Source organism: Corapipo altera, unplaced genomic scaffold, assembly GCF_003945725.1.
Source record: "Corapipo altera isolate COAL_440 unplaced genomic scaffold, ASM394572v1 0, whole genome shotgun sequence".
In the NCBI taxonomy this organism is placed as follows: domain Eukaryota; kingdom Metazoa; phylum Chordata; class Aves; order Passeriformes; family Pipridae; genus Corapipo; species Corapipo altera.
In genome coordinates, this window is record NW_020884872.1 from 89,368,156 (window position 1) to 89,396,024 (window position 27,869).

General features: G+C 38.1%; 1 protein-coding gene across 3 annotated transcripts in view; it reads left to right on the forward strand.

Annotated features, from left to right (window-relative positions):
* The window catches only part of TSPAN9 (tetraspanin 9), a 170,518-nt gene that overhangs the window by 63,928 nt on the left and 78,721 nt on the right, over positions 1 to 27,869 (forward strand). For 2 of the 3 annotated variants that reach the window (XM_027634054.1, XM_027634063.1), the window contains one exon: positions 13,432 to 13,511. In XM_027634054.1, coding sequence (XP_027489855.1) covers positions 13,432 to 13,511 — 80 coding nt within the window. Of the gene's footprint in view, positions 1 to 12,996; positions 13,512 to 27,869 lie in introns of those variants that run through there. The other variant, XM_027634047.1, reaches the window with a different exon arrangement.

Genomic DNA, 27,869 nt, shown 5'->3' on the forward strand with positions numbered 1-27,869 from the left:
TAACTACCAAATTAAGTCACACAGATCAGACAGGCTTTATGATCTGCAGATAATTGATAGGATGAAGATGCACCAATTTGTAAAATCTAGCTATGATAAGAAACACATCTTTTTTTCCCTTCTCATCAGTGTGATAGCAATTTCAATTTGCCACTTTTTCACTAGTACTACAAGGAGTTCAGTGTCAGTCTTTTGCAGTTCAAGGAGACATTATGCTTTGATAAGAAATTCCACAACCCATCTTTGGTGTCAGTAGCTGACTCAAGTTTTGGATATTGGAAGACAATGTTAGAATCACAACAAAGTCTAGGTTGGAGGGAGATGCCAGAGAGCACGCGGTACAAACTTCTATTGAAAGCAGGGCCCCAGTTCAGGTTATCTAGGCTCCTGTCAAGCTGAGTGAATATTTCCAGGAAGGGAGATTCTACCATCTCTCTAAGCAAGCTACTCCAATTTTTAATTGTTCTTCACAGAATTTTTTTCTTTCATTTATATCCAGGACAACTTTTTCCCTGAGCAATTTATTTCTATTGTTTGTCCTGCCACCATGCATACATGCATACTTGTGTACCACCATCTTCTGTAACTGCTTTTTAGTTATTGAAAGACATTTATTGGCCTTCTGGAGAGTCTTTTACATGTTAGGCAGCACATCTGTCCTGAACTTAGTGTCTACCTAAAGCCCTGATATTAACATTTTATGAGGTGAAAGTTTTATTTCAAAACAGCGTATAGCATCTCTTGAGGGTATCTTAATTTGGAATCCTGTCCCTAAGCACGTATCTTTTCTCTTCTATAAGAGAAGTCAATGCTTTAAGTTTTCCCAGTACTGAGAAATATGTGTCAACAATGTGTATCTGGCTTTTCATTTTGAAGAGTCCCTGGTTGCTTTAAAAATGTGGTTTACAGATTGTGCATAAGAGCTACTGGTGACCAGCCTGTGAAATCTGAGAGGGAATCTGGTTGACAGAACTTTGTAGCAGTGTACCATGTCAGGCCTCCAGTAGTCTGAGGGGTTTTTTTTTTCACTGCTTGAGAATGCCGGACACTGTGTAGAAATCTGTTTTGGATTATTTGGCTTTTGAGCATTTGTCCTTTATATTAAAATAAAAATAACTGGATCTTAAATATGAAGGATGTTTAAAATGCATGAAGATAGCTCTGTGCTATCTTTTGAAGGGTCTGGTGCCTGGGAACAATTTGTTAGGGAACAACTCAAAGGGAAGAATTCATTATTCCCCTCTCCCCTTTTCCTGCCTACGCCTTGGTATAGATGTAGTTTTTTATACTCAGATATCATCAATATGTGATGGAGACTATATAAACACAGCAAATGTATTAAGTAGGGACAAAAGTGAGGCATCCTTATAAATGGAGCTAAAAATGCTATGGAACAGCGATAGGCACTCTTTGGGAGGCACTGAACTGGAATAAGGTTTCTTTGAAATGATCAAGACATTTTCTTAGTCTATTATTTGCAGCATAATACATAAGCCTGTCATCCAATTACAGGACAGGTGCAAAGCATCATTCTGTTTGGAAAAAGATTCCGTGTAAAAAAGAAACTGCATCTTGCAATTTATCAACTCTGTTCGCTTTGTATGTTTGGAGGTCCATAACTCCTGATTCTGTTTATTAAACTTTTATTGTTTTTTGTTTTCTTTAAACCTAGAGTTCCAGTGGTACACCTGTTAGGGAGCGAGAAGAGTTCTTTTCTTCTCTTTTATTTTCAGTCCTAGACCCAGTTACTTACCATATTACAGTTTCTGAACCTTTGTTTTTTGTGTATGGGGCAGAAAGCATTCAGGTTGATTTAAAAAGAAAAAAATGCAGGGAACTGAGCTGACTTAATGTAGCAATCCTTGGAATACAAGAAACACGGGATTTCAGAGTGCAGTTCGCGCACTCAGGTTTTGGTTGGAATTGTATGTACTTGAGTACTGTATTTCTTCAAGAAAAGAGAAACATACAGAATCTTTTCATGATTGTAGCTGCCAAATGATCTTGCTTCAGCTTGCAGTAGAAGGAAGTAACACCATTACCGATAAATGTTTTATATAACAGTTTCCATGCTATTAGAATAGAAACACAAAGTACTATACAAAAGAGTCCTGCATTAAAACCATCAGCACAGAAGAAGGTGGGGGAGGAGAAGACTGAGGTGTGGTCAGTCTAGAAAAGTTGGTTTTCAAATATGGGATAAGATGATGAGTTTGTAAAACTCTTCTGAAAATTATCTGAGTGGCTTGAAAGAATTTTCTGTGACTTCTGGGCAGATGTCTGGCAGAAAAGGGAAAAGTGCACATAAGAAATGAGTATATGAGAAAAATAACACAGAAAGAGACCTTGTTAGCTGGATAAAATCCAGGGAACAAAGTACCTTTCATGTTAGGGGCATTGATGTCCAAACCTGCATGGATCTATTCTATAGACACTGGGATTATAGAGTTAAAACAACAAAAACAATCAAAACATTACCAATGGATTATATTATTGTAGATTTACCTTTAGCTTGTTCTCTTGAAGGGGAGAAATCTGGAATGCCTTTTCAGTAAATTAGTTTGGGTTTAAAGTTGGTCTAGACTTGGACATTAAGGAGAAAAGAAAGATCATATACATATTGTTGCTAGGGCCATCGAATTTACTCCTACAAGGCATATTTGGACCAAAAGGAGCACTGTCTACCCTTATGTGATATTGCATTTTCTAAGTCTATAGTTTAACTCATGTTGTTTAAAAACTCGTCTGGATGCACACCATTGACTGAGCATTTATGGCCACGTGTTTGATAGATTCCTCTGAACCAGTCTGCAGAGCATAGCGTGAAACATCATGTTGGTTGTTTCTGAAATAAAATGCCAGCATCCCAATTAATTTGTAAATGGAAAATATCTGCCTGTGATGAATTAACAAAGTGCTGCTTCTAAAGGCCAATTGATATTTCATACTATAACTACTGCATAGTTGTGACATACCTAAGTAGATCAGAGCAGATTGAAGGACACAAATAGTTTTCCCCTCCAAAAGACACTTTTTTTTGTCTTTCGGATGCCTCTATGGGGAATTTTTGCAAGGTTCTTAGTTTCTGATTGCTGATCGGGGCTATCTATCTTGGTTTTCTCATCTCTGAGAGACACTGATGATACAATTAAACTTTTTCAAAACTGAAGTGAATGTGGGCTTGGCTTTTGGGAAAGAGTCAAACATGCTTGCATCTATTCTTTGCACCCCATATTAGGCTCTGAATGCCTGGTATTGCAGCTAGCACACAGCATTCTCTCTAAGTGTAAATGAGTCCTCCATAATGCAGATAAGGTTATAAAAATTATGTTTTGTCATTATACTTCTACCTTTATAAGAGCTTATTAATTAATATACTCTAAAAAGTTAAGTAGCTCCTACTGTAAGTCAGAGAATTGAACTGCTGCATGATTTTTTGTGGCTTGACAGGCAGGGTCACATCAAACTGTACTCTGATTTTTTCCCTTTTCCTTTCCTCCTTTGTCATTTTAAATCTCTCACACCCTTGTAATAAGAGCTGACACCAATCACAAAGCTGATGAATAGTAGCACCGTTACATAAACCTGCTGGATTATAGTAAGAGGTTTACCTTGTTTTCATTATTACACCCTTTCTTGTGTCTCATGCAGAATAGATGAGAACCATTTAGCCTCGTTCTTGTGAGATGAGTAAGGTGGCTAAAATATCTGCCTCCTCTTGGGATTTAAATCTGACTCTGTTGTTGGCAAAGCAAAAAGCATTAATTGCATGACTGTTACGTTACAGGCGCATCCTATTTTAAATGTTGAAGTTCACCACATTCCACCATTCACTACACAACATGGAAGAAGCTTTATTGTGAAACAGAGAAGCTTTATTGCAAGGGCAGGTGCAGATGCTCAGATAGGATTGTTTTTGTAAATCTAAAGAGCTTCAAGAGGAAGGAGTCTGTGGACTTTGCTCTGGGTAGAAGCTGAGGAAGTTTGTTGAAAGCCATGAAAATGAGTCCAGCCCGAATGGGCAGGATGGAATGTGTCTGTCCTGCAGTGGTTTGATAGAACTTAAGAAGTTAAGGCAGTTAAGGTATATTCCATTTATCTTGAATTACTCAAAAATTATTTCTCACAAATTTGGGAACGTCTACCTTCAAAGACAAAAGGAGGTATGTGCAGGGAATTGTTAGGCAATGTAGCTTGTTGTCACAGTTGGTAGACCTCAGGGAGGGCCAGGAGTGAGCTGGGGACTAAATGGCTGTAGAGACTAGTTCCCACCTTTGTTTCCAGACATTTCTGCCCCTGGGTGATGTTGAGGGCCCAGCAGAGGGGAACATGGTACTGTGACTTGAACTCAGCCCTCTCTGCTGACTACCTTCATCTGTGAGGCTACTGGCCCTGGGCAGGTACTTAATTTATTTGGCAGTTTGACTCCTTTATGAAAGTTGTGTCTCTGACCTGAAGGTGGGACCTGGGATCAGGTTTTGCTTGGAAATGCTTCTGGTAAACAGCTTTTTGAGAATTCACATCCTTCTGAGGACTGACTCTTCAGTAAGGCATTCGGTCTGCCACTTCAGTGAGTCTTAAATTGGAGGCTGAGGCAGGTGATGAGTTAGTGGGGAAGGAGCCTAAAATAATGGTGCAAGTTTGCTGCCCATTGAAGACATCTGGGTTGCTGCCAGCCCTGACACAGTGGTTTTAAATGTCCCCATTCATAGAATGACACCTGTTTATGCTTAAGTGCCAAAAAATGAATATTTTAGCAATGAAGAAATTCACTCAATTGTGAAAGGAATGTGCTTAGAAATGTTGCTTCATGGCATAACTGAGCAGGTTTCAGAGATGTGTGCTGCCTTTTAAAATGAATGCTTACATCATTCTCTTGGTCCTTTCTTTGCACGGAGCCATTTGCATGAGGGTTTTTTTAATTTGTTGGTTTTTAAGTTTAATAGTTCGCTAATACATAGACACCAGATGTCAGTTAATTCAAAACAGCAGACTGCTAGTGAAAGACAGCCTCTTTGGAACAGATGTTAGAGAAAATCCACCTGATTTTGTCCAAGGGACTTGTACACATTGGACACAGTTAGAAGAGTTATCGTATTAATGAAGTCCTGCTGCACCATCCAAGAGGAAGAAGGGATGCCATCTCTCATGATAGGCAAAAACCTTTGGCTGTTTGCTAGCTTTCTTTAATCTGTAGTCAATATAGAAGAAGTAAAAGTCTAAACTGTCATTTAAAGTGGGAGTGGAAGAGAAGCACTCAGATCATGTACTTTACCTCTGCAAAAAATAGGTGTTAAATAAGAACCCTTCTCACTCTCTCGCCTCTGCTTTCTTTTTTTGGTCTTTAATTTTTGGAGCATGGTTTTGGAGGTCTGATTTCGATGTTTCATCCCAAGGGGGTATTGGAGATATGATGTTGTTGCCTTCCTGCCTTGGGTTGACAGCTTTCTGGCCCCTTGATCTTATATTCTCTGTATGTGAAGTAAAAAGCACTTCCTTGCATATGATTTTTTTTGTGTACTGGGAGGGGACAGCAGTTGTACCACACATTCATTTGCATTATTGATGGCCAAGGCTTGATTTGGTTGTGTTAATATCTTCACAAGGAGTCCCTGACTTGAGGGTGGTCTTATTGATGACTTTACAAGAAATTAGTATTAAACTAATGCTGTTGTAGTGAGAAGACTCCCTTTCCTCCTACAGGTAAGATACAAATTTAAACTACAAGGGTTTTTCTGTTAGGCTCTGAAAAGTTGAACATTTCAGAGCCAAATTTTGAATCTGAAATAGAAAAGCAGATTAGGAATGATGAAAAAAGGTCTGTTGAATCCGAGTAACCTCATTTTCATAAAGATAAGGTGCTGTTAGATACAGAATTGATTAAATTAATTTTGAATTTGAATATTAACTCTTGTGTCCTTTGAAAAGAAGATCTTTATATCAGCAGATTGGGAATGATTATGGTATAAACATAGCTCAGTCAGAAAGAAACCCTAAGATGGTTAACTGAACTTATTAGGGAATTAGAGAGTTTTCAATAACAGGAGATGGTGAAAAGATGAGTGTTTAGTTTAATGAAGTACAAATTACATGAGATGTAATAGAGGATTACAGAATGATGAATTATGGGATGAGGATGAATACCAGGATAGAGGACAGAGCTGGAAGGCTTAATAATGATAGTGAATAACAGGAAGATGCTGGTTTTTATAACATAATGCATACCTATGGAACTCACAGTCCTGAGATATTGAGGCTAAATTCTCAGCAGAAATTAAGAAGGATTAGCTGTTGATGGAGATGAAACAATGTATTAATTGTTATAGAAGCGGAGATAAACACCCTGCAATTAAGCACAGATTCTTATGCTAGAAGTCATAAACAGACTGTTCCAAAGCATCTGGTATTCTCTGCTGCCCGGCAGGAGACAACTATCTATTTGGGCACGTGCTGTTCTCTTGCCCTTCATATTCTCTGCTTTTTCTTACCTACTAGTGGGAGAGTTGGTAAGGTAGTTTTGAGACTTATGAGAAAAAAAAGTCCAATAGTTATTTTTTTTTAAGAGTCAGCTGTTAGTATCGGTACTGTCTGTTGTATGGGTTCACTTGCTCTACGTATGTACAGTGCCAAGCCTAAGAAGATTCTGATTTCCAGGAATTCTCAGAAACAAACAGTAAAAAGACTTTCTGGATTTCAGTTCTGAAAGGTGAAACTAGCTATGACAAATTGTATTCTGACATAGTATTTAGAGTACTTCTTTCAGATCTAGCGTATTTCATGATGGTGTTTGTGAAGTGAAAACATCTCTGTATTAGTGCAAATGTTTTGATTTAAAATCTTAAATGTTAGTAGCAGGATTTCTATTTTCTGTTCTGTTTTTCTGTCGCTCTGGAAACTCAAGCGTTCTGCTCAGCCTGAGGGCCCCTGAAGGCCAACTGGTGTGAAGGTGTGACATAATCACAATTTCTTAGCTTTCAACCTCATATTGCAGTTTAATCCTCATGTCCCATATCTCCTGTGCATTAGCATATCAAGTCATCATCTGCATTTGATCACAGTGGGTTAAGATTCCCGACATGATTTACAACTAATTCCTTTGCACAATTTTGAGACAGGATCTTATTTTGTCTCTAGTGTGAAATCCTAAATGAGAAGTCTCAGCCACATACGCATTGTTGGCAGTAAATGATTTTTAGTGGAAATCCCAGGGACCAAATGACACAGAACATTTGACACAGTAGAAAGTCTTACAACAGGATCTTATTTTCTTGGTCATCCATCCAGTGAGGACTCCATGTAGGAAGGATAAACTCTTTTTATAAGTGTATGTTAGGATAAACTAGCAATTATTAATTTAGTCCATTCAAAGAGATTTTCCCTCTTTTTTTACCTCTTTGCCTCGGGGAGGCAAGGAACATTACTCGTCAGAGGCAACCGTGAACCATGATGCAAGTATCATCGTGTCAGAGGAAACACATTAATTCATTTCCTTTCTAGTAACAATTTCAAGAAATATTATTTCTCTGGGTCAGGACTGATGAAGGTGGGTGTTGAATTGAGATGGCTAGACACTCAATTCCTGTATCTGTAGGAACAGACTAACTCCCCATAGATCACAAACTCAGTGTCTCCTCAGGTGTGCTCCTTCACATGGTTCCTGCATCCTGGAGGGCTGTCTTACTCCTCTCTCTCTCTGCCAGGCCTCCCTTTCCTTCAGCTGTCCCAATGCTAGGTGGAGACCCAGAACATGGAGCTCAGCCTCTAAGAACCTATCTGTGTTTTCTTTCCAATTTATGCTGTATGCACATTTACCTGTCCCAGATAACTGAAGTTACAGTACTTCCGTCTGTTTCTAATGGAATACTTTTCTTCTTGAAAAATAAAACTGTGTCAAAGGTTAAATATGGCTTGGGATATTTGGTTCTGAAAAACACAGGCAGATTTCAAAACTTGTTTACCGTACAAAGTTGTCCTTGAAACCTACCTTGTTTCTGTTCAATCCTGTGACAGCAGAATGCTTTGGATTTACAGGATGCAACCTGTGAGCTTGGAAGGTCCTAGGATGTGTTTTACAACCCTCAGAGCATCCAGGATTTGCTTATAAATCCTGTAGCTTTAGTAGACCTGGGAACTCCAGGTATTTTGGCTCACTGGTGTCTGTAAGCTCTTTGTGGTGGAACCAGGAGCATGGAAGTCCTGACAACCCCATGGTTTTGTCTCTCATGTGATCCTAATCTCATTTCTACTTTTTGGACACTCTTTTTCCTTTAAACTTTTTCCAAAATCAGTGTTTTTTGGTTTTGTTTTGTTTTATTTTTTTTAAATCTGAGGTTTCAGCTGTATGCAACTGTATGCCAGAACCACAAGCTGTTCTTTCCAACTCTTGTTCCATAATTTTCTCATGGCCTTCCAGGATTCATAGTAGTGACTGGAAAGCTGTAGTCAGTGAGTTTATACTCAGCAATCTTGGTTCTTCGTCTACCTAGTGTACTCTGAGGAAGGTTTGTACAATTGAATTCTTGGTCAATATAATTCAAAAGAAAAGAATGAATTTAAGAACCGTATCTATCTAGCACTTGGTAGCGTATGCATTTGTATGTCTCTCTGCGGGGCTCAGTATTGTTCTGAAGTCATGTGGCAGGGTTACTAAAACTCATGATTTCTAAAAATAATTAATCTGGGAATGGTGCATTGGTTAGTGTACTAGCTGAGGACATGTGAGGCAGAGATTCAGTTTGCTTCTCTGCCAACCATTTCCTATTCATCCTCAACAAGTGTCTTGATCCTTGAGTTCCTCATAATTAAAACAGTGACAGTAGCATTATCCTACCTAATGGAAATTGCAAGGTAAAATATGTAATAAGTTGTAAAATGGCTTGTGTATCGTGGTGACTGGAGTTTTTGTTTTTCCTTTGCAAAAACTCATGGAGTTTCATATTTCATATTCAGGAATCATGGGAGACATAACAAAAGCTTAAGATATTTTTTCTCAGTGTTCAGTATTTGTTCCTGTTCTTGCCTATTGTAGTTCCTCTCCCTCTCACTGAGTCAGCAAGATCATTTAAGGGGAATGTGTTGTAAGATGGATTCGAAACTTCTAAAAGGGGAAAAATAAATGTAATTTTTATATATTGCTGATATACTTTTTATATCTGTATTATGTTGCTATAAATACATGGTTATAAATATGTGTATAAACTTGGTCAGCTTTTGCTCTCTTTTGCAACATGTTTCCAGAAGCCAGTTGTGCAAAACAGCTGAAGAGGGCAGAAACAAACAGAGGGTTCAGGAGCACTCTAGCTGGGTGTAATTGACACTCAGGTTCTGGTGAGATTAAACTAAGGGCTGAGAAAAAAGGTTAAATATTTTGTGACTTCCACTGAAAAGTGAAGTTGTTGGAATCTATACTTTGAAGACTGTGGTAGACTGTTCTCAGGAGGGAACCAAGTAAATAATTTTCAGTAGGAGAACCAGCCTATGCCTTTCTGGCCATAGTACTAATACTCTTTTCCATTTTTTGGCTACACCCATTGTGACATCCACTTTTATACCTGGTATCTGAAAACTACCTAAATTTTTACCGTTAATACTTGACAGAGCCATTTAGATGGCTGATGTTTATTGCCTTGTCCCAGGCATGTACGTGTGGGACTGAAATTATTTTCTTGATGTGGAGGCATCACTCAGCAACAAAATTCTGTGATTCAGTAATCAAACATTAATGATGTACAGAGCAAGCTTTTGAATGTTTTTCATGCCCTGATTACTAAACAGAGGTAAGGTCTGTAGTGAAGCAAAATGTATTTGTCCTCGTGCTGAGGTTACACTGTCGAGTGGGACCACTCTAAAGTGCTGTTGAGTGGCCTGCAGCAACACCTGCCGCTGAATTCTCAATCAAAGTTAGAGTTAAGTGCACTGGTTGGTCAAAACACAGCTGGACAGACAGGTTACAGCTTTTTCACCATGTATTTTTTCAGCAAATAAGCAGTTCTGGATGATTTATTAACTGAGCTACCTAAACACTGAGTTAAGAGTTCCAGCAGGAGGAAGTGGTGTCTATCTGTAAAGCTGCTCCATGGCTGCAAATTCAAGTGGCAGAAAGTTACTGAAGCTTGTAAAGTGTCCCTGGTGGCAACAGCATAACCATAAGAGAGTCATATGTTTTCTTGCTACGCAGCGGGGAGGGGAGGCTGATCTGGAACTGTGTTTTCCCTAGTGCTTGTTGCTCAGGCCTGCATTTTGAGGCTGGCTATTAACTTTATGTGTGTCTTTGGTTGTTTGTGCTGAAGTACAAACTGTGCTGTAGACCAGCTGTGGAGATCTCTTAATGGAAGATACATTACAGGTACTGATAAAGTAAACTAATATTTTGTAGTATTTGAAGGCAAAACCAGAAAACTAGAAAACTTCAGTAAGGTCTAAAAATGAAAACTGGAAAAAAATAAGGTTGGAGGTATAGTTGTTTTGCCTGTTTTTTCTTTTCTTTTTTAAACCACCAATAGAAAGTTTCCACTATTTATGAACTAGGATTGGCTTTGTGGAGATTTTTTATGTATTAGAAAACATTCTTTTAATTTTTTAACCTTGAGGAGGGCAGATTAATTATTATTGTCATATAGCTTCAGTGGGAAGGTAAATATTTATATTGCATTAGTTTTTACAAGCGAATAGCAAGGGTTTTTTCTGTAGCTAGTCTATGTCAGTATAAATTTTATGGCAAACATAAGGGTGCAACAGGAAAAAATGCTTTAAAATACCTGTGCACTCTCAATTTTTTGACTGAGAGCTCAATTTTGTGTGAGAAGTGAAAACCACTGAAAGTGTGGTTTGCTGCAGAATAGGTTTGCAGTGGCACAACTTTACACTTTCAGTAAGTGAGTTTCAAGCAGAAGAGTTTTTTCAGACTTCTAAATCCATACTCAGACTTGTGTTTGAACGCGAATTATGTGCCAGGCTCCTGTGTCCGAGGCAGGTACCTGGCCCTGACCCACTTCCATGTTTTTTTTTCTGGGAAAGTTGATTCTTCTTCAAGTGCTCACGTTGAGGTTTGTATGTGAACCATAGACGTGGATAGAAATGCCCCATTCTGCTTTGGTTGCTGCTAATTATTTTTTTTTATCTTAATGTTTTGTGTGTAGCCATTTCTGCTATCATACACAGTGCTGAGCAGTCATCTTGCAGTCGTCTCTCTGATGGACACATTTGATGCAGGCAGTTCTGAAATTACTTTTGAAAAGCAAAGTAATAAGCACCGTTGATACAGGCTTGGGCCTGCCTGTTGCTAAAATGTTATTCTATAGCAGAATAGGTGAGAGAATGATATTACACATACAAATGCTGGGTATTTCATGGCATGAAATACTTATGGTGGAGGGATATTTTCATAGGAAAAGCCTATCAAGAAGGGTATAGCAGTGCTATAGGGTGTTGATTCTGATATTGTTACATAAAAAATATAGAATTTTAAGAGGTGTTTGGGTATAGATGTCTAAGATTGCACAAATGTTATATTGTCTTTTCTCAAAGATACCCGATACAATAATTAAAAGTGCATTTTAATGTGCATGTGAAAGGGACAGTTGAAAATGGTGCAGAATTTTGCTTTTCCTGGTAGCTGTATTTCTTTCATAGTGCCCTCCTAATGTGGTTTCTTTAGAGACAAAAAGAAAAGAACAACCTGTATTTTAAATCTGCTATAGCACTTTGCACCATCAGTGCACTGCTTTTACGCTTATGACAAAATGACAAATTTGGAAGCACCAGGCGTGACCTGAAGTATTTCTCTTCCTCTCCTCCAGGCACTTACACGCATATGCACAGACACACATGTCCTCTCTGTTTCAGAGTCCTAGCAGGCATGTTGTGCTACTATGTGGAAAAGAAATGTGGCATTTGGGTCAGTGTTTCTAGTTCACAGACTGCTTGTGATGTAAGATGGCTTATTGCCGTGCATAAGAATAATCTCTGATATACTAGTTAAATAGAGTGTAAATAGCTGCGGGTTCAGATACTTTTACATTTCAGGAGTTTTAAGAATTGATTGATGACCCTGTAAGAGGCAGCAGCTCTGCTTTTCTGGTTATGGTTAATTATATCACAGGTAAAGGTGTGATTATGTGCATATATAACTGAGACGTGCCTATTCAGCGTATGCTGAGTGCTAGCCTATTCCAGTTCCTTGTCCCATGGCATTTGTATAAGCCAGGAAAAAAATGTAAGTTACTGTTAATTTAATGAGCAAGGAAAGGTTAGCACCTGTCTATCTAATCTATACTTTTCCTGTATTATATTGCATTGAAAGAATATTACTGCCTGACAGTTCTAGTGCATAAACAGCTAAACAGTACTTGACATTTAAAGAGATTTTCTGTTGTGCACTTGTATAGTCAAGAGTAATTCTAATCCTATTAAAGATATTATGTCATGGAGGCGTGCCCTGCAGGAGAAGGCTTCTGCTAACTGGCCTGATGGAAAGCAGAGGGGAGGGGCGAGTAGGAGGGCGGATTTATTACTCGATAGTTAGGTCAGGGATTTCTGTGGGAAATGCCCAGTGGTTGCAGTTGCCGATGATTTCACGGCAACAGCAGCGAAACACAGAGTGCACTCTGGTAGCTGGTTACTGAATGAGACACTGCGAATGGGTGGAAAGAAAAAAGACAGCGTGTGAGAGAGTCAGAGAGAGAGAGAGAGAGGGAAGCTGAGAGCAAGGAAAGTGCTCCGGCTCGAGGAGAGTCTCCCAGGTGTACTGCAGAAGCTTTTTGGAAATGGATGCAAGGACCATCTGCTGCCTGTAGATTAGAGGGCTGTAGACTAGGAGTGCAGAGAAAGAGCTTATGGCTCTTTTGAATAAAAATCAAAGTTCTGCATAACTGATTCATCAAGATAAATCATGAGTCTTCTCTTGCATGGGATATTAATGTATAAATCCATGCTTCAGATAGACAGAGTACAGCCTACATTGCTATAAAAAATAAAACCAGCAAGAATGCAGTGGATAAATTCTGCAGTGGTTATCTGATTTATGTACGAAGAAAAAGAGAAGCAAAACACAGACAGCTCTTATCGCACTGTGGCATTTGCAAGGCACTGCATTTAATGCTGAGAGATGCTATACATTAAATCTGACAACTGTGAAAAGAGAGATCATGGAGAAGTCAAGTAGTGAGGATTCTTCAATTCACCGGAGTCCATCTTTGGATAGCAAAGACTCAGATTTTGCTAAACCTTCTACCTCAGGGAGGCAATTTGGTCGAGGTTTTACTGCAGGAGCTTTCTATGGTACAACTGGATCACGCACACAGAGCCACACTGGGGTCGGAACCGGGACCGGCGTTGGGACTGGAACTGGCGTAAAAAGTGACAAATACAGTGCACCCAAAGGCAGCAAATACGTGGTCTTTTACCTGGATCTATCCTTTGTTTTCCTTTTAGAATTTAAGAAGTGCAACATGGCAAGAGGCTGCCTGTGTTGTTTGAAATACATGATGTTCCTTTTCAATTTAATATTTTGGGTGAGTACTGCCTTTTCAGTTGCCTTCATCTGTTAGTGTATCCTGTACTGCTGCATTATGTGTATGGTGCATCTTTGAAGCAGTACAGTAAGTTCCCTCCTCCCCTCCCTCTCTCTCATACCTGCTTGGAATATTTTCAGTGTTAAACTTGTGTCTATTGGGAAAATGCACATGCTTTCTATATCTTTATTGCTACCTGGTTACTGTAGTTGACTTCTAATCACTCAGACTTGCTGTTCTAATGTGTTTTGAACTGGGTTATCTAAGAAAGGGCAAAATTGTTGCCCTTTAAGGAAGAGCAGAATAATCGTAGCATTAAAATCCTGCAGTGGCTGGATTTTTGCATTCTGTTGTAATGCCTTGTGTTGCAAAAAGCTGCAGGTTAATTTTTGAAGTACATTTTCATTGTCACCTTAAATCTCATTTGCTTTTTGTAAACTTCATTTGACAAACTTCTTTTTCATTTGAAGGAAGTCCTGTTCCATTTCTCCAATTAAAACCAGTAAATTGTGTATGTTCTAACCTCTTACGGTCTCAGCATAAATGCAAAATGCCTCAAATGGTGAAATAATCTGGATTCAGTTTCAGCTGCAGTTGTACACATTGGTGTGTGAAGTTAGAGACTTGCACTTTCTTCTCAGGGATCAAAATCGGTTTTCCTCCATCAGCCAAGAGGCATGAGGAGTTGTAACAATGAATGCCTCAGCAAGCAAGTTAAATCTTAATGGCTACTTTGAGCAAAGTATTGTCATATACAAGAGAGGGAGGAAAAGTTAAATCATCTAGCAACTAGGCATCCTTCAGTACAGTATTTTTAAGGAAATCACAGGCTAATTGAAATACTCAGTATGCATGAATATAACCCAGTATGAAACTGTTTGCTTAGTTTGAAAGCAAAGGTCACTGCTTTCTTGATGGTTACAAAGCCTGGGCATGTGAACAAAGTCATTCATGGTTGTGATCCAGAAATATACAGTAAGCTTCACAAATAAATAAAAACACTGTCCCTGGATTTATTTTGGAAAAAGGGGCATTAGCAGTCTGATTCACATAGCTACCTCTGGTGTATAGATATAATTGTTCAAATTAGGAATCTTACTAGCAGGTCCTGTGTTTATCTTGACCCACTTACTGAAATAACCTTTAAGAGCAAGAGTGAATGGGAGATTTGGTACAGTGTTGAACCGCTCACGCAACAGTGAGCTTTTATCAGTAATAGACTGGAATGATACAATTACTGAACTAGTGGACATCTTACTGAAATAGAAAGATAGAACTGATCACTGAAGAACATCTGATCAAAGTTCACTTATGATTTTCAATTTTTTTTTCTTTTTCTGTACACAAGCCCTACTAGAAAGTTACCTTAACTATTTTTGGAATAATTAATTTTAAACATACCAGATTTATATCAAACTGGCTATTTGACCCAATGCTGCATTATTTTGACACCTTGGAAGTGGGTTTTTCTCATATCTATATGTGGTGACTAGTTTTGGAAAAGCTTTTTTCTTATCATTACTCATGTCCTCTGTGATCAGTCATTTAGGTGTCTTTCACCCCTCACCTCCTTAGATGCAACATCTTTCTTTGATTTTACCTTCTTCCCAAGCAACAATTTTCTTGACTCTGCATCAGACCTTTAGAGTCCATTTTTATCATTCCTTGAACTCATAAAAATATTTCAGACTTCAGCTGTGTGCTCATCTCTGTCTGCTCAGCTCCCACTGGACTTTTATACAAACACATTGCTTTGTAGGTTAAAACTAGCCTACCATCTGGAGCAGTTCTCTAGTGTCCTGTGCTTCTTCAGTTCTTACTCTTACCTCTTAATCTCCTTCACACTCTCATCACCATGTCTTTTGTTGTGAGGCTTATATCACTTTTCTTTCTGTTATTGAACTTTGTCACCACATCTCTATCCAATGTTCTAAAAATGCTTTTTTGTATGAACCATGCTATACAGAATGAAAATGATACTCTGGTGTGGTAAATCTGAGAGATTATAAAAAAATACTAAATGCAAGATGTCAGGTACTTTTCAAAGTAGTTTACAACAGAAATTTGATCCTGTGTCCTGGTTTAAATTGTTCGAAAGTGCCCCTTTCTTCAGTGTAGCTGGCTTATACTCAATTTTGCAAGCCAGAATGATGTTACCATGCATCCTTCCAGTCTTGCTATATTCTTACTTCTGTTTAACTGGGCTGTTTTATTGTTTTAAAAAATTCAAATTAATAATATTATCTTCTTTTACTCATGGAAATGCAAGCTAGAATGAAGCATACTACAGGCAAGTGTTCTGTACTTTGCCACATCTGGCTTCATACCCGGAATCTACATTACTTCTACTATGCCTATCTGACAGGTTTTGAATGTTTGGCTCTGCATGTGCTCCCTGCTGATGCTGTGCATGTGCAGTATCTCTCTCCTGTCCTGTACTCTCCTGCTGGTCCAGCTCTGGACTCCCCACACACCCGTGCCAGTACCCTTTGCTCCTACTCTGCCCTGAAACACTCCCTGCTATTTCAGTCCTGTCTTTCTTCTTAACCTTTTTTTCCATTTCCAGGTTTGCCCATTCTTTTGCTTCCTTCTGAATTTCTGTTAAGAAACCTAGGTCCAAAAACATGAAGTTGTGGCCTGCTCTTGAGCAGTGACTATCTTTTGTACTGCAAGGTGATTTCTTTTTAGAAAGAGAAGACTCATTTTTAAATATGAAATTTTCTGAGCTGTCATTTAAAGCAGAATGAGACTCCTGGTCTTCAGAGGTGAGGAGACAACTTCCACACTGTTATCTTTTGGTAAAGGCAAGAAGCATTTTGTTTTGGTCTCTTTTAAATACAGGAACTGGTTTAGACAACTGGAAACAGAGGTGGGAAAACTGTTTCAGGGAGTCTTTAAACAGGTGCCAGTCCAGCAGCTGTACAGCTGCAATAGGCAATCCAGCAGAGCAGCTTGGTTACCACAAAGCTGCATTGTTCTGAGCCTGCAGAAGCAGAAAGCTTGTCTCATAGGAAGTGTTGTTCTGCCCTAGTAAAATGCTTGTGAGATGCTTCCTCTGAAAATGAAAACAGGAGGTGTCCTTTGGCATCCCAGAATGCTGGGCACTATTGTCTTGAATGATTCTTAGTGTTGACTCAAAGGAGTATGTTCTTCTCTAGGAAAAGAGGAACCTTTTGCCATTTTTTGCTTCTTGACACAGAGAAAGAGACTGGGAACTAATCTGTTTCTCATGGGCCAATGAGCTGTGCTACTCGTTCAGCCTTGCAGCTAACTCATGTTTATCTGAAGACATGTGAGTTATATATTAATATTATATATTACACAGGGTATTTTATGTAGAATATGTTTTACATATTTTAATATATATTAATAGATATATATACACATGTATAGGTTTTAAGGTGATAGAGAAGTGCAGTGGTTAGTGGATTCTCTCTGCATTTTGAAGCCAACATACTGTTGCTGTGATAGCTACAGTCAAGGGTTGCCTTGCATTGCTTGTGCCCAGTAAAAATTCAGTGTTTGTAAATTAGACTACAAGATATAGCTTTTGAAAATCAGTAGCCTGTGTATTATTTAACCTGGAAGGATCACATGTGAGTTGTGCAAACCAAATTTGTCTAAGTGGGACCTAGCAGTAAGTTGGAACAGAAGGTGTTTCTCCACCATATTACCAAGAGCTTCAGGTATTTCTCTGTGTCCCTCTGATTCTCAACAGTTGTTCATGGCCATCTGGCATTGCTTTCTTTTAGAGATTAGGGGAGTCTGAGCTGAGGGTTAAGGAAGCTTATAGTATTTAATTGTGTGGCTAGGATGATGATTTACACTGAATTCATCCTAAGTGCATAATATGTCTTGCAAAGGGACTGGACAACTACAAATGTTAAATGATTTAGTTTGCCTTCAAGAATATTTACGTGCAAACACATACAGAGATTGCAAAGTAGCTAGTATCACTCTGCAGAAGAAATAAAGTATTGATTTTTGCTTCTACAGATAGCAGCTAAATTGTCAAGAAAGGTTATTGCCAAATATAAACATTAGGGTATATGTCTTTCTATGGTAGATTTCACTTCTCTGTTATTAGAGAGAAGGATTACAATAATTATTTTCACCAAATGTATTAGAAAATCTTACTGGTTATAAAATGGAAATTCTATAAAACATGAATTTTTAAAAGAAATTTTGCTCAGGAAATGAGAATTTTACAGGCTCTTAAAAGGGAAATTTTGAAGTGACTGCAATAAGATAAAAAATTCATTAGATAACTTTGCAAGGAGTCAGTGGTCATGACTACATTTTGGGTTGTTCTATTAATTTAACTAAGGTTAATGAGTCCACATACAGTAAAACATTCATAATACACATCTTCTTAGTTTTTAGCATTGCTTAATTTTAATATAAAATGCATTTTATTAGGGGGAATATATGGCAAGATTATTAAATCTGATGTTCTGTGTTTCAGTAAGAGCTAAGGAAAAGCTAACCATAGTCAAGAAAATCCTTAGTGGGGTTTATTTGTTAAAGTGCTTACTTTTAAACTACTAAAAAAATTCTGATAGGAATAATACCTGCGTATTAATATTATATTTATAAGCAGAACTTATAGGTTATCTAAGATAAATGGAGTCAAATTTACAAATTCAGTAATTTAATACTCAGTTTCAAAGTAAATTTTGTTGTAGGTTTGGAGCATTTTCCTTTCACTGAAACATAAGTCTAGAAGAGTGATGTCTAAAAATCTTTAGGCATCAAGAGGCAAAGTTGGGCTGGAAACTTGATGGTCCAGCAGTAGCAGCAAAAGTCAAATTTTTTGCTTATACTCTGTTTTACAATAATGGATACTATTGCTCCTGAAGAATATTTTGCTGCATTAATTGTTTGTCTAATTTAATCTTATAGTAGGAGTAATTAATATTTTTTCCTGTAGAGTAAAAACAATTTTTTGTGTTTATCAATGAGCATAAGGACAGTAGTACAGGAGCCATGCAGGTCACTTTTACTAAAGGCTCAGATCAGACTAAAAGAGAAGGAGCATGTCCATTCTCTGGGTCTTGCTGCTGTCAAAGCTATTGGTACTGTAAAGCAGCTAACAATTTTAGAATGGTTTACATAAAATAATCCATACATATTTATGCCAAACTGGAATAAATACTATAGTGCACTGTTTAGTTTGAAGTACAAAGCTTTAATGCCTAATTGAACCTGTTGGACAGACAGTTAAATCATGTGAACAGACTTTGTCCCTACACATAACTGAAAATTAATCTCTGAGGTTTAAAAGGGGTGGACAGTTTGTTCCTTAAATGGGAATAAAATTGCTAACTACAGACAGCGTAGAAAAGGAAACACGTTAAATTTCTTTTTCTTTTGTTGTCCTCCCACTGATATTCCCCATTTTCTGACGCAGGGGATAACAACAAGGGGAGACAGTAGGTCTCTTGACATAATAGCAATATTTATTTCTGTGGTATTTTGACTCTAATGACATAAGTGCAGTGACAGTTGCTGTACAATCCTGTGAAAGTAAGACTATTCAAAAACATCCAACAAACCAAAACCAAATAAAAAAAGCCAAACGAACAACCCCTTCCACCCCAACCGCAAAAAAACACAAAAAACCAAACAAAAAACCAACCAACCAACCAAAAAAACACACAAAAAAACCCAAAACAAAACAAAACAAAAACCCACAAAAAACCCCCACAAAACCCCCAAAAGAAACCAACAAGACAGTAAATTCTGGAAAAACTATGTTTTCAATGACATTAGCAGGAGAATACTTTTTTTTTCAGTAGAGGCTTGAGAAGCTGTGAAAAGATCCCAGCTATTAGTTTTTAGCTTCCCCTGCAAATGGTATAGCACTGTTGGGGTCCCTATGGAAATGTGCACCTCAGTGGGGGAGAACTATTAGATAAATGTTTTAGCATGACAATATTTTGGCTGGGAGAAAAAGGAAAGGTAATATTGAGTTCAACACTGTGGTGTCCTAATGAATATGATGTAAATGAAGTCCATTTGTAACCAGTGTTATGACATTATAGAATAATATTCAAGCATTATTGGAGACCTGAGACTAGGTTTAATTTTAAATAGTTAGGTTTACTTGAGAGCTGAGTAAGACTGGTTAATCCAGGTGGAGAGGGCCCCATAACTTGTTTTAGGGTATAAGCTGTTTCAACTTGATAGGGAAGACATAAGAAATGGCATTTTTTGCAGTGGTCCTCTACTAACTACTCTTTGCTAACACCATATTTTGTTCAGGTTGGTTTTAGGTGTATGGAGTTTTTAAAATTATTTTTTGTTTTCTTTCAGCATGGAAGTGTTTTTACTCTAGCTGTAGGTGCGTGTGAGGGCCATTTGTGTCTGTTATTTTGAATAAACAATGAGTTGATTCATCACTCAAGCAGACTTGTTGTATACAACTGTTATAATGTAGCTTGCTGGACAGTTTGTTCATTTGTACAAGAGGAGGTTTATGGTCATTAAAAGTGAGAAGTGGAGTAAGAATTTCAAATTGGAAAACAAATTACAAATTACCCCCTCCAGTCCTCCCTGCCCCCCCCCCCAACGTAATCCCAGAGTTAAATCTTTCTTTAAGTGTATGACTCAGGTTCTGTTCCTCATATCCTTTATCTGCATGACCGTAAGCAAATTTCTTCAGCCTTCTGTGTCTCAATTCCCCTAACTTTAAAAACAGTGATATATCAACTTTTATAAAGCAATGGTTATAAAAATGGGATACAATTATTGTTAACTTTGAATAAGCCTAATAACTGTGATATTTCCTCCTTACTTGTGGATTTTTAGACCCATTTCAGTAAGCTGCTTGGTTGGGCCTTGGTTAGCATGTTCCCTTTTTTGTCTGTTCCTGCTACCCATGAGGGAAGTAGGACTGCAAGAGGCCCATCCAAGGGGGTATAATCTTTCTCATGTGAGTAGTGGATGAGCTTGTAACTCCATTATCTGGCTGTCCAAGGAGGCATCTAATTTGTTTATTTAAACACTGCTGACACAGAACAAGATCTGGGTAGAAAAGATGGTAGGATGCATTCCAATTTGTGGAAAGTAAAGTATCGTTTATTGGGGTTTTTCTGTACACAAAGTTAGGATGTTCCTAATGGGCCTCCAAGTCATCACAGATACTATGGTATACTATAGCTCCTCTGTGTTTATAATTTGTGAAATTACCAACCTTTCAGCAACTTACTAAAACTGTGAATAAAAGGAAGAATTCTGCTGGATATCTTGGGCTTTGCTTCAAATATCTTGCAGAAATAAATAAACCACACTTTCCAAACAAAGTGAAGGAACCTAATATGGCTAAAGGTGTGTTATTAGACAGTGAATGTTTGCTGAACTTGTTGGAAGCTTGTCACATAAAACTTAATCATTTTAATACCACTTTATAGAAATGATGCAGACACTGAACGGAATGCAATTTCAGAACTTTCTGAAACAAATTAGCTTTAAATCAACTTAGATCTCCACTCAGCTCAGTCCCTTGCTGCTTAGGAGCAACTTAAATTGCTGAATTTATTCAGCAGAGATAATTGAACTTCCAGTTGTTTGGAAATTTGACTGGAATGATTGTTCTTTCCTTCTGCTTTTATTGAGCTGAGCTGACGTTCACATGGCTATCCAAACCTTTTTCACTTAACTACTGCATCCAGTGTAGCGAGGATTGTGAATATTCTTGGGACCTACTGCTAGTTTGAAATTTGAAAGTCATCTACAGCTCATCTTCAATAATGTCTCTCAAAACCTGGCACCTTGACCAATAGCTTTATCACTGCTCAGGTAATGTAGGTAGGGCTAGGTTTTCCACAGGGTTACAAAACATCCAGTCAATGTTTTTTGTTGTCCTTAATCAAGTTATAGCAAGTCCCTACAATCTTAGTAACTAATCTGAGCCCATCTTTAGGTGTTTAGTTTTGCAGTTAACATGTTGGTTCTCATCTCTTACTCAGAACCTCTGTGCTGTCTGGTAACAGAGCTGATGGTTACCCCTTGGAAAACAATGCATCCCTGGGAAAGGGACGGAAACTGAAGCACAGGAAGACTAGTTTGCCATTTCTTTTATTTCTTTCTTTGCCTTCTTATGTTTGCTGTGTTTTTTTTTGTTAAATGCAGGAAATGAGAATTAACTTTTCAGAATTGAAAGAATTAATACTGTTTGAAAATACTGCTTCTGTTTTTGTGGGGAAGGAATTCTGTCCTCATGGACTCCTGAATCCCTTGATACCCCTGTCTCCTGACTCTCCTGAATGAAAACCCCTTGTCCTGTTTCTAATCAATGCACCAGGGACATGTAATTTTGAAAACAGCTTAACCTAGTGTCTTTATGTCTTTCTTCTCATATAATACTGGCAAGTCATGAAGCATCAGAGATTGAATTTGTATCTTTTTTATTTCTTTTGTGGATTTCCCCATACTTCTGTTTTATGTGCATTCTGGTACAATTTCTGCTGCTGTAGGTACAAATTATAGGTCTGCAGTAGGAAATGATCACATTGCTGTTGATTCTTAAAAGTGTATGACACATATTGAGTGTTGCTGCAAGGAATTGAAACCAGCAGAAACTGGTATGCTAATAATTTGTTATAGAATTATTAATTTCTAACACTGTATTATGTTGTGACTGATAAGTATTTAATTTTTTACTAGAATAAGTGGTATTTAATGTTTTTTAATCTTTTTTTATGATGAAGAAGACTGAAACAAGACAATAATGGGCTATGGATGAAGACAAGATTATGAACAGATGACTATAAGCTGTAGGGGTTCATCAGCTTAGCAAATTACTAGTCATTAACAGAGATGCATTAGTTGCTTGTGTGCATGTTTCTACCACGTTGCAAATGTGATGCAAAGCATGTTAACTTAAACCACACAGTTTACTCTGCAAATAATGTATATAATGGTTAACAGTGGAACCAGAGTCAGAGGTCAGAAGTTTGTTCTTTTAGGCTTTTTAATTGATGTATTAAGCACACTTAGTTTTAAATGGTGCTGCTGAATACTTATATTTTGCTGGTTAGCTGTGTCACTGCTGAGCAGTATGGATTTTTTATAAGTCTCCTTTCTTCCTCTGTATTGTCTTGGAGAGTTTCCAGCTAGTTCTGATCTTACGCAGGTAAGAGAGATGTCTGTCAACAGATTGTAATTCAGAAATGTAAATATCTCATTTTGTCTCATTTCATAGTAGTTTTAAACTCAATTGGTGGTTAAGAATCTTACTGTCCTTTACTTATGTACCCACTCCTCATATTTTCCACTTCATCTAGCTATTGCTGCATTCCAAAGTTTGCCTTTTCTTCTGCAGTGTCCTCTGGATGCAGAGACACAGTTAAACTAGAAAAAACAAACTTCATGTTCTCAATTGCTCTTTCCTTAGAGTTTTGATTGCCCTGTCTTCTCTATTTTCACTGCTTTAAGGAACTGATATTACATCTGTTGCCATAATCCTGGAGTGCCTTAGGACCACTTAATGAATTTATCCTCTTGACACTCTGTAAGTATAGGCAGTGCTTTTATCCTCATGATACAGATGGAAGGCTGAGACACCAAAACAAAGAGAACGTCTGCTTTGGAGCACAGGGTAGAGGGCTGAGAGCTATTAGAGACCAGAACTAGCAAGTTTCATAGTTTAATCCCTGCCAGCAACTAAGTACCACACAGCCACTTGCTCATTTCACCATCCCCCCCACCCCAGTGGGATGGGAAGGAGAATTAGGAGAAAGGTAAGTGTGTTGAGATAAAAGCAGTTTAATAATAGAAATAAAATACAATAATAACAATAACAAAATAATGATAATTGTAAGGCAAACTGAGACAACAGAGATAAATAAAACCCAAAAACTCCCAAGTGATGCAGGGTACAATTGCTCACCACCCACTGACCAATGGCCAGCACATCCCTGAGCAGCAATCAACAGCTCCTGGCTGAATCCCCACAGTTTATATACTGAGAATGATATTCTATGGTGTGGAATATCCCTTTGGCTCATTTGGGTCAGCTGTCCTGCCCATGCTCCCTCCCAGCTTCTTCTACACCTCCTTGCTGACAGAGCATGAGACACTGAAGAGTCCTTGACTCAGGGTAAGCACTGCTCAGCAACAAGTGAGGCACTGGAACAGGTTGCTCATAGAAGTTGTGGGCTCCCCGTTCCTAGAGGCGTTCAAAGCCTGGATGGGCTGATGGGGTTTTGAGCAACCTGGTGTAGTGGAAGGTTCCCTGCCCATGCAGGGTGGTTGGAACTAGGTTATCTTTCAGGTCCCTTCTAACCCAAGCCATTCTGTGTTCTGCATTATCAACATTATTTTCACACTAAATCCAAAACACAGCACTGTACCAGCTACTAGGAAGAAAATTAACTCTATCCCAACCAAAACCAGGACAGAAGTGCACATGCAGCAGACTTCAGCATAGAGAGGCTTGTGTTGAGTTCTGCATGGCAGTGCCCATGAGCTAGAAATCCTGCTGATCACTTATCTTGAGCTCGGGTGTCTTTGGGTCTTTGGAGCAGTCTTCCCTGCACTTTCGTTTCCAGATTAGCTTGGGCAGAGACAGCTTAAATCTGTCTATATCCATAGTGTCGATGTGTCCTATTAAGAGACTTGTACAAAGTTAAACTGAAATTGAATCTGGATCTCTGAAGTCCCTGGTAAGTGTCTTAAGCAACAGACCATCTGTTACGCTCCATGCCTTGTGAGAGACTTCAGAGGCAATTACATACTTGTATGGCATTGTCTTGTCCACAGACACAAAACTCCTATCAGATTTAGGAGTTACCATCCTTTTATTTGGCTGTGTACTCCAAAGGTCTAGCATCATGTCACTGACACCTAGAAGAGTGGAAGTTTTTTCATGACGCAACACAAATCCTAAACCTCTCCACAACCTACGAAGTGTCACTAAGTAAACTGAAGTTTCTCTTCTTGAGATTGTCGTGCAGCAGATGACAGTCAAGGTGAAGAGGGATATCTGTCTTTATGATGCATGTTGTAATATTTTTTTTATGACTCAAACCCAACAAATAATGTATATTCCATAATTAATAAACAAACAAACCAACATAGGATTTAACAGTTACTGAAAGTAATAAGAAGACAAAGTTACCTGTTGCATGGCTGGTAGTAACAATTCTTCCTACTTTCCATAGCCTCTCAAGCCATATGTTTGTCTTTTACTGTCTGAGCAATGTTTGCCCTAACAGCTTTTTCAGCATGTGGAATTTAAAAAGAACTCTAGGGTGGGATCTTTTTTTCCACTTTCAGCGTCCGGGAGGATGTTGGGATATCTTTCAGTGTAACACTGGTTTTGTGTCTTATGGGATGTAGTTTAAAATGCGGATAGATAGAGTTACATTTGCTCCCATTTTGTTATTTTGTGTTTGTTTAGGCTCTTTTTTCGATGTTATCTAGTCTCTTCATAGAAGTGGCCTGTGGAGGTGGCTATGATGTATGATGACCTTAGTGTGATTGAGTTATTTATTACTTTGGCAGGTTGGAATCCCATTTTCTTTGGAAATTTAAGTCTGTCTTTCTGCCATTAGGTAGAAGTGGAAGCTGACACTGTTGCTGGATTTTATTCTTGTTTTGTTTCTTAGCCTGTTCTTCCATTTATGACTTAATTGAAATAAATAATTGTTGTGATTTATGATTTACTAGATGTTAGTGGTAAGATGTACTTTACTAGTGGTAAGGTTTCTATCATTTTGTTTTCAGTATTTAAATTCATGATCCCACTAAACTGTAGTGGGGTTACAAGTTAATACCACAGTTAACACCACAGTGTTTGACTTCCGGTATTTTGATTTATCTATCATTCATGAGACTCAAATGCAAAACTGGATATATTGGATCAGACCAAAAGTTTGTATACTCTGTCTTTCAAAATAGATGGTAAAGAATGCTTAATAGACACTAAAGGAATTGAACAAATTCATGGAGCTACTTTTGATCATTTATGCAAAATTCTCTGGCAGTAAGTTCACTTTTTTCTGTGAAAGGGCACTTCCTTTTAAGCCTTCTTGAATAGATGCTGACAGTTATTCTGAAAAACCATGAACCCTCCTCCTTTTGACTAGTCATTATTGGTTTTGGGGTTTTTTATTTTATTGTTGGAATGGGAAGAAAAATCGGAGAAATTCTAATTTAAAATGTGTTTACTGAAAAAGCAATATTTAGCAATGCTTAGCATAGCATATGTTTAGATCACAGAATCATAGAAAAATTCGAGGTTGGTAGGAACCTCTAGAGAACATCTGGTCCAACCTTCTGTTGAAGGGAAATCCTTAGATTGTGTTACCCAAGGCCCTGTCAAGCTCAGCACTGAGTATTTATAGGAAGTGAGATTCTACTCTTGGTAATCTATTCCAGTGTTTAATTGGTTTCAGTTCATTCAGTTTGTTCTCAGTTTTCCTTATAGCCACACCAAAAATAATTTTTTGTCTTGATGGAACTGTGTAGGATGGTCTTCAATTTCTTGAGCTGGGATGACCAAACCTGGATGAAGTAGTCAGAGCATGGTCTAACAAGTGCTGAGTAGAGTGGAATAATCACGTCTCCTGATCTGCAGGATTTAGTCTTGCTGGTGCTGCCTGAGGCTGTATTTATGTGTTTACACTAATATTTATGTTGTTCTGTGGTGTAGCTTTTAACACCAAGTTTAGAACAACAGCATTTCATATAGAGTTCATTGAGATGGAGAAGCTCTGTTATGAGAAGAGAAATATTTTCTTCCTCACTCCTGAGTATGTACACTCATATTACCTTGCTGAAACTAAACACTTGCAACCTTTTGTTGTTTTTCCCTCCCAAAACTGGATCTGACTGCCTTCCCTCCTAGCCTTCCCTGAAGTACACTTCAGCTAAACCACTTCTACTTGTTTGAGCCATTCAGCAGGTTTTGTAGCCCATCCTGCAGCTCTGTCACTGTTAGTCATACTCAGTTTTAAACTCTGTCCAGCGCAAGTGCTGACAAGAACAGAAACATTGATCTTATCACTCCCTCATCCAAGTAGTTGCAGAGTGTAATTGTGTTTTCTGGTATGGTATATTGATTTTTTGCATTGCTATACATGTTACATTGGACCTGCTGACTGGTTTTTTTGTTCCACATTTCAGGTCTGATTAGGGCTCCTGAAGTCCACCTAGTGCTTTTTTCTCTGTAATATTTATTCTCATTAACATAATATATATCTCAGAATATTGCAATTTTAGTAGTTCATGGTTTTTACCAGCAGGGCTGGGAGTGGGGCAGGTTAATGGTTGTGGGGTTTTATTTAGGTTGGGAGGTTTTTTTTAAAGAAAAAGCAAATTTTTGTGTGTGTGTATTCTTATGTATGACATTATTTTAAATGATACTTTATATTTTAGACTTACATTGAGGGAGACTGGGAAACAGCTAAACCTTGAAAACAATTTGCCTGTATGAAAATAGTCTGTAGAAACAGTGTTTTTTTTAAAAATGTTTTATTAAAGTGCAGACTGCATGACAACTCTGTTTCCCAACAGTGTATCTGTTCTGACATGTGTCCTAGTTTTAGACATTCTCTAAGTTCATGAATGTGTTTTCTTCAGAGGGCTATATTAAAGCCCAACAGTATTTCTTTCAGGACACTTCATCTTGCTTGTCCTCACAGAACTAGCTGGGATCAAGCATGTTTCCACAACACACACAGTTCTGGAACGTCCAAGAATGCAGGTTTCTCACTTAAAAGCTTCTGCAGCTGTGTGTGAGCAGTAATAAATGGTTGACACAAGCCCCTGCGGACAGCTTTAAATGGGTGAACTGTTCCCTGTTTCAGCAGTCTCAGGGATTTTTTTCCCCATTGGTTGGATGCTATGTTATGAGCCTGACCCAATCCTTAGTGACAGCTTGTCGGGCTGATTAATGTAGACTCCAGAGAATAGCTCTTTGCTCTCTGATTGATTCATTTTACCAATAGAACTCACATTCCTGTAGTGTGAATAATAAACAAGTGATTTAATGAGTACTCCCCAACCTATTCCAAATGGGATATACTGGTTGAAGCAGCGCATGCTTTTGGAAAGCTGAAATGCTTGCTGTATGTTACATGCTAAGACCCACTGAATTATATACTCCTCCCATAAATCCAAATTAGAAAGTTATGGATTAATTTCCTTCTGTGCCATACCATCAGACACATTGTCAGAAATGTCACTGATATTTAAATTGTTACTTCCTTCTAATTTATCTGGTTCTTAACCACTGACTTTTTTTCCTCTCTGCTTCCCACCATGAAATGTATTTCTCATGAAACTATTATATCTTTGCAGCATTCTGTATTTTCTACCTCAAAAGGTGACATGCAAAAAGTAGGAAAAAAT